The 8,231-nt window shown below is 38.7% G+C and overlaps 1 protein-coding gene across 4 annotated transcripts in view; it reads right to left on the reverse strand.

Moving 5' to 3' along the window:
• Satb2 (SATB homeobox 2) overlaps positions 1 to 8,231 on the reverse strand; it is a 181,324-nt gene that overhangs the window by 90,157 nt on the left and 82,936 nt on the right. For all 4 annotated transcript variants that reach the window (XM_031367536.1, XM_031367534.1, XM_031367533.1 and 1 more), the window contains exon 6: positions 7,173 to 7,275. In XM_031367536.1, coding sequence (XP_031223396.1) covers positions 7,173 to 7,275 — 103 coding nt within the window. The remainder of the gene's footprint in view (positions 1 to 7,172; positions 7,276 to 8,231) is intronic.

The raw sequence follows: 8,231 nt of genomic DNA on the forward strand, positions 1-8,231 counted from the left end.
GAAGAAGAAGAAGAAGAAGAAGAAGAAGAAGAAGAAGAAGAAGAAGAAGAAGAAGAAGAAAGTAGAAAGAAAAAAGGCTCCTCCTCTTCCTCTTCCTGTGTTTCCACTTGAGCTGTCAAGTCAAAAAAAAAAAAGTCTCTACTAATTATTCTCTAGCTCTGTCCTTAGTTCACTGCGCCACTGACATTTCTAGCTACCTAACTAATTTTTGTCAGCTTAGGTATCAACAAATTTCTCTTCAATCAGGATTTCCTATTTCTGTCAAATACACCAAGAGCCACTAAGTTCAAAAGTTTAGATGCTGACTTAATTCCTTATTCTTTTCCCAGCCTGCCATCTACTCTCACCATGCCTTACTGACTCTCCACCACTCAGGCTGGTGGTTTGTCTTTCTCACCACTGCCACACAAACCCCAGGTGCCATGCCTCTTGTCACCTTCATATTCATAGATTACTATTAGAGATTCAATATGATCCTGTTACTTCAAGCTGAATGGGCCATGCCTCCTCCTCACACTCTCCTCCTTCCTGCCACGTGCACACCTAGCAGAACTTTAGGCCTGACTCAACATACCCAGCTCTCTGGAAGAATATTTTAAAACCATTTTTATATTATACTGTTGCTGAGAAACCTTCAGTGGACCCTCAAACTGTTACATCTGGGCTTCCAAAGTCCCATAATGTGTGAGCTCTATTTTCCTAGCTGTAATGCCCAAGTTACAGATAAATGCTACCCATATAAATGGTCCCCCAACTTCTGTCATCACCAGTGTCTGACACCACCCCAATGCAGTGCCACCCCAGTTACTTTCTCCCTTCTTGTTCATGGACTGCCACAGCTTGAATCTCAAATGTCCTCAAAGGCATGAGTACTGGTGGCCAAAGCAATTCCCTAAAACAGTGCTATAAGGAAGGCAGAGCTTCAGGAAGTAGAGCCCCAGGGGAGGTCTTCAGATGAGCAAGGTGTTTCCCCAATCCCCCCACCCCACCCCTTTCCGTCTTCCTCACTTCCTGGCACAGAGTGGGAAGTTTGATGACACACACCCCTGCATGACGACAGCTGATGTATAACTGATGGACCAAACAATCTGGAATTGAAACCTACAAAACTTTGAGCCAAGACAGAAACGTTTCTTTATAAGCTCATTCATTACCTTTGGTTCTTGTTACACTGGCAGCAAGCTGGCAGGATGACCAAAGTCCTAGCCATTATGATGTCGTGATGAAAAGGCTGCCATTTTAGACACAGGGAACAATTCTAAACATGCTATGCTCCTTACACCGCTTCATTCATTCTGCTCTGTCCTCACCGTATGCAGGCACCTAAAACAGTCTTCCTTATCCCTGAAAAGCTGATTGTTCTAACACCCATGTTCCACCTCCCCCATTCCTGCTTTCTGCAAATGAAGATGGTCACTCAGCAGGTAAAGTGCAGGACCTTTCTCTGTATTCCAGCTGCATTAGCTCCTAACAAGATTGTGTAGGTCCAGACATATTTCAAGGGCTGCTTCCATGGCCTGTCTGAGGCAATACACATGGAAGTAGAAACCATATCTTACATATTATGGATGTTTCTTGTGGGCATCACCATTGCAGAGGGACTGTGGCAAGCATTCACAAAATATTTGTTTACTCACATCATTTATCTAGTTATGACTGCAACTCTTTGTTTCCTTTTAAAAATTCTTTCTTTTGGGCACAGAAGGCCTATGTAATGGTCCCTGTGATAGTCCTACCATTTAGAATCCTCCCAGTCATATAAGAGAGATGCTCCAGCCAACTTTCAAGTGTTAAAACACATGTGGTACTATTAACTGCTTTGTATATATTACAGACTCTTAGAAACCAGGAGCTTAGACTTTTGTCAGATTGTAACTATCCAGGATGGATGGATTGATGGATAGAGAACTGGTAGCTAAGGAAACACAAACCTATCTTTTTAAAAATACATTTTAAAAGGAACTAAATAACAGGAAAGTTTGTTTCTTTTACTCTATCAATTATGTTATTAAGAACAATTATTTATAGTTCTTTAAACATTCATGAATAGATACATCCAAGCCAAAAGTGAGCAACTACCAGCATAGTTAAAATGAGCCTCAAGAGATCCAAAAAAGGAATTAGCTCATGAGGGCCAAGCACCCAGAACTCCCCTCACACACAGTTCTGCTTCCTGACTCTACCAATACACTTCTGATTGGACCGGCAAGCAGCCAAGGTGACTGAGACATACACATCACCAATGGCCACAGCAAAAATGCACAAGCCTGAAAACCAGCGAGATGGAAATGACTGGTTGTGTAAGTGCTGCTTCTAGTCTCATGAATCCAATATTTATCTAAAATTCAAAGGACTTGATGTTGGCATTACTTTCAAAAAGGGATAATATAGGCTTCCTTGCAAGGTGCCTTCATTTAGACCCAAAGGTGAAAGCAAATTCCTTTTATAACTCAGAAGACTGAGGTAGACAAAACTAAGTTCCTTTCACCTCATCAGAGCTAAGCAGCAGCAGAGGCAGGAGGACAGAGAGTTGATTAAAGGCATTGTCCTGACCACCGATACCACGGTGGCGAAGCAAGGGGCGCCTTAAAGAACCAGGTCGGGAGACACTGATTTCTCTATTCAACTCCGAGGCACCACTTTGTAAATGACACAATCATTTTTGGGTACAAGAGGTGCTTTAAATGTGGTAACATTATATCATTTCGGCTATAATGATCATAATTACTTATTTCTTTTAATCACAACCCACTTAACCACTTTAGTACAGAGGACTAGTTCAAGGAGTTTAATTTTCATTCAACATCTAATCTTTGTGTTTACTGAAACCCTTCACGTGCTTTGTTTACTATCTGCTTGCTGGCCTGGACGTTTGATCTTGCAAGAGTAGATTAGACAGGGTCAGATAAAATACTGATTACTAGAGTCAACCAGACTCAAGGAAGTAACACTGGTTTTAAAACTCTTCTTTTCTCCCAGCTTTGTAATATTTTTCTAAATAGACTTAAATAAACAAATAAAATTAAGAAAACTAGCAATCAGAGTGTTTTAAGCAATGATTCAGGAAAGTGATGGGGATGATTTTCAACCCTAACCAAAATACATGGTTTGGTTTGGTCCATTCATTCTGGTGGTATTATTCTATGACATAAATAATTTTGTAATAGCCACCAGTATTTCTATGAACTTTAAATGAACCCTCATTTCTTGAGTCACATTAAATATTTGAGATGAATTCCAGCAAAGATAGTTAATTTGAGGTTTTAGTAACAATATTGTAGATATGAAGCTATTTGAATTTACTAATCAAGGATCCATTCAGAACTGATGTGAGCGCCTTACTCAGCCCACTTCCTCACCTTTCCTATGCGCCCTGTGAATGTGTGAGAAAGGAGTCAGTTGCACTGCAAATACAACTGCCACACAGCTTCATAAAAATTATGGGGTAAGTTCATATCTGGAGTTCTTACAAAAAAAAAGTTGGATTAAAAGCGAATTTTTTTATAAAACAACTATAAAGATGATATCCATGGAGTAAATCCCCAAGCCTTGAAAATGATTACACAGGAACCTGAACACGTCCAGGTGGCTGTGGATTATCCCTCTGCCGACACTAATATAACACTGAATGGCTGTTTGCTTTCCTTTTGGATAAAGGTGCACCATGTTCCTTACCCAGAGAAGTTGAGTGCTCTTGAAAATCTAGCCTAGACAGCGTGAGCTGAATGGTAACTTTTAAAAAGAGGTACAGGCCAACCTAACTGCCACCCACCACCCCATGTTCCTTAGGAGCAGAAAGTCCTGGGACTAGGTTCACAGTAGGACGTTGAAACCAGAGTACACAAACTGTTTCCCCATTGCTCCTAAAGTAATGGTAATGTTAACTCAAATATGTCCCTGTCAACCTTGATTGTCTTTGAAATTGAAGGAAAAAGGTAAACAGAGCAAGGTCTTCTCTGATCACTGGGGAAAACAAAGTCAACAAGCTAAGCCAAACCAATTTAGGACTTTTTAAAGAGTAAGTGTAAATAGTTTAGATACAGCAACAACAAATTCAAAAAATGCACATTAGAATGTTTACTTCAAAAGTTAGACAATTCCATTTGTCTATAGTTTTTACATCTGTTTTTAATGATATCAAATTATTGATTGTTCCTTTTTTCTTATATTTATTTAAGCATTAACTATAGAATTTGCCATCTGATCTTTCTTTTTTTATCTTTCCAGTAGACTCTTATTTTTGCCAGGTTTGAATCTTATTTTGCTTTGATCTTTAGAGTATATAATTATTTTACTGTTTATTTATTTCTATGAGAATAGAAAAAAAGAATTGACCTGGGAGATCTAGATGTGGCAATTTGTAACAGAATCACATAGCTTATGTTTAGGAAATCATGGTTTTGATTAAGAAGCAACCATTTAGTTCCCACTGTTTTATTAAAACAGACATTAGCAGATAATAGGAAACATATTTAAGGATGGAGCCTGCATTTTGTTTAGGACATCGGTAAGCTGGCTGCAAATTTCCTTCTGCGGCTAACATAAGTCATGGTAGATGCATACTGGTGACTCCGTGAGTTGACAGGGAGGTAGGTGCCTCTCAGACTTCTGCCTTCTCAGGAAGAAGCCGAAGGTACCAGTTTGCTCTGACTGCTATAGACTTCCAGATTTGAATATTATTACTCCTGTACAGTTTGAAAAGGCATGGTCACCAGCAAAGATTAGAAACCAAGCCATGGTACTTCCCTGAGAAATGGATCTAGATAGGAATCTCCTGCAATACCCATCCTTAGCAAGAAGCCTCTATCAAAAGAAAAGAGCCAGCTAGGCCCGCACTTCTGTTTCCTGAGGGTAGAAAGGTAATAAAGCATACTTTGGGTGTTGGTTTTCTGCACACCATTATACCTGCCATGCATTCTCTGTTGTTCCTCCCACTTCCTGGGCTGATGAATCAACATCACTTGAACTGTTTGGTGGCAGCTTGTGTTTACTTCACACAAACCTTAACCTTCCCTTTTTTCCTCCTACTGACACACACACACAGAGATATACACACACTTTCCAGCAGCAATGACTAGCTCTTTGAATGTGTGTACGCAGTGTCTGACAGCCTCTTCAGGTGTAGATCCTTGACCTACTGAATGGAGTCAAGGCCTTAATCTGCTTTTATGGCGCTTAAAGATTTAACTGCGCATTTACTATCTTAAAGAGAAGAAGACAGCTTAAAGAATCGAATCTCTGAAAGAGCAGACAACACACACACACACACACACACACACACACACACTGGTTGTGACTTCACTGGAGTTCCCAGGCTTCCAGAAGCTGGAATAATTACAGTACAGCGTATAAAAGAATACACTCTCCTCTTTTTACTTACAACAGCAGGTAAATGTGAACAGCCAACGACCTTGAAGCTGCATGATTCTTTTGATTTTTTTTTCTTTTTTAGTCAAAGATGGTATGTTCAAATATTTTAACAATCAAATTTTAAAAAGAAAAACTTATAGACAACACTTAAAGAAAAGAAAGCCTTTTGAGCCACACAATCACACATATAATGAGGAGTTATTTACCTTCTCTTACATGGGAGTAAGTATTAATATTGGAAAACAAATACCCTACCAGAACAAAAAGGGCTTAAAGAATTTGAGAATATGTTGAAAAGAAATTGATTTTAATTCAGTTTGCAGTACACTTAACTTCTGGATAGCTCAACATTTTCACTTCCCTTTACATCGTATATTTAGCATAAAATGCTCTCCCTTTTTCTTGATCTAAATTGTGTGGCTGATGAATCCAAAAGCTCATTTGCTCAAGGGCAATCTTGTAAACAAGCTCTCAGACACTCAATAGCCAGAAGTATTGCTTTGATACATATCCTGTCTCCCCTGAGGAAGCCTGCAAGTAATAAAACACAATTCATCCTTCACTTCTACCTACCCACAGATCATCACGTGGCCCTCGAATGGGGGTAGTGAGCTGTCGACAAGACTGTGAACACCACCAGAAAGCCAGATGGACACCATCACAGTCTTGCAAACTATAGAGTGGGGTGACTCTCAAACATCAGTGCCACAAGAATTACCCCAAATCTCCTCAAAGACTAGTGAAATCTGCCTGAATCAGACAGAATAAAAGGACTTGTATGTTAACATGTTTGTAAAGATAAAACAAATCTCATAAATTTAAAGGGCTAATTGATCTAAATAGCATCTTATTTGTTATGTAAAAGAACTGTGTTTTCAAGGCTACATATAATTTCATATGTAATATATAACTTCTGGTCCTACTACTACTATTTAGTAGTACTAGTAGTATAGTAGTAGTATGTCTTAACTACTAGCTATTCAGAAGTAATTCTGTGTCAATATTATCTTGTTTAGTCCTCACAGCTTCTAAAGGACCTAGAGCAATGGTTCTTAATCTGTAGGTTGGCCAGATATCCTGTGTACCAGATATTTACATTATGATTCATAATAATAGCAAAATTACAGTTATAAGGTAGCAATGAAAATAATCTTATGGTTGGAAGTCACCACAATATGAGGAATTGTATTAAAGGGTAGTAGCATTAGAAAGGTTCAGAACCACTGAGCTAGATACTTTCATTTCTAATTTTTAGACGAAGATATTGAATCTTGGTGAAATTAAATAATTTGACCAAGTTCGTGTAATTAGTAAGTTGAAGACCAGACCTGAGTTCAAACCTGCCAGACCACAGAAACCTGGTTGGTATGCTACTCAGGGTTTGTCTGTATTAAACACATCAAAACTCTATTTCTAACCAAAGCTTTCCCGGGGTTTTGGCACTCATTCCAACTTGTTAATCAGTAGTCAAATCCTAGGTGTTAGGTAACATGGAATAAAACTTTTAAATTTCCATCCTAATGGATTTTGGCCTTTACAGAGAGTTAGTGGAAAAAGACACAAACGATAAATTATGCTAAGAATTGTTTTTGTGGTCCTAATACTTATTTACTACCCTTCTTAAATTAAGGGTTGAATTTTATGATAGAAATATTAAGAATCATACCTTACATATATATGTATGTATGTATGTATATATATGTATATGTATATACATAAACACACACACACTTACCAAAGAACTAATAACTCATTACCTGAGAATCTATACATAGTTTTAAAAACAAAAAATCCAAGATTACCTTTTATCTTCTTATACTTTTTGTACCATCTCCCAAACTCCTGGCACTTGGTTGCTGACACATTGGCATAGTATGTGCTATTTACAATGGATGAAATCATACTCTGAAAAGAAGGGAGAGATGAGTTAGTTCTCATATACATGAATAGCTCATTTTAGAGACCAGAAGAGACACATTGTACACAGCCCATACAGGTTTCCTTTGTCTTTTAAACTTAAAGCTATGACTCCTCTGCAAATGACATGATTTAATAACAAAACAGGGTGACCAAAGTTCACTATCCCTTAAGTATACTTGTATAATAATGATGCTTTCTAAAACAAAGGCCAATCCTAGACTGTCAAAGACGGAGAGACAGGGGCACACAGACTAAATGTAGAAGGAGGGCCGTCCGGGCTGCTGAGCCGGAGCACAAGGTGACATCAGATGCTCCAGCACCAGCAATCCTTCCAGATAATGCTTTTCAGATGTCTCTGTTCCTCTTCCAACTGCAACAAGCTTACACAGCCAAGAATCTGAGAACATCCGTGCTACACACTGCAGAACAACGTTTAGGGAAATAAGTTAAATTAATATAATTTATAGAAACGTGTGATTATCACTTGTGTGAAAATTCACCAAATGAGAAACTTAACAGTGCTATTTTCGAGCAGGGAAAACCAAACCTAACACTTCTACTGTGTTTCAACCAAAAAACCGAATTAAAGCTAAAACTTTCTGAGCGCTCACACTCACGACTGTTGCTCTGCTCCCCCCACCTCCCCTCCCAGATCTGTTTGTTCCTGAGGTTAGAAAAAAACAAAGGGGGCATAGGCTGATTCTGCACTGGGAATTTTACATTGTAATTGCACATCTTGCCTTAGATGTCCTACAGAGAGATACTGCCTGACTCTATGGTATGTCTAACACTGGACCCACTCATACTTGAACCAACTGTGACATTACACACATCCATTTCATATGGACACTTGATTTCTTTAAATGTTGTGTAACAGCAAGTGGGCATGAATGCCCAAGTGATCCTAATGACCTGTATTAGGTTTGAGATTGTACCTAGAA

The sequence above is a fragment of the Mastomys coucha genome, unplaced genomic scaffold, assembly GCF_008632895.1.
Source record: "Mastomys coucha isolate ucsf_1 unplaced genomic scaffold, UCSF_Mcou_1 pScaffold14, whole genome shotgun sequence".
Classification (NCBI taxonomy): domain Eukaryota; kingdom Metazoa; phylum Chordata; class Mammalia; order Rodentia; family Muridae; genus Mastomys; species Mastomys coucha.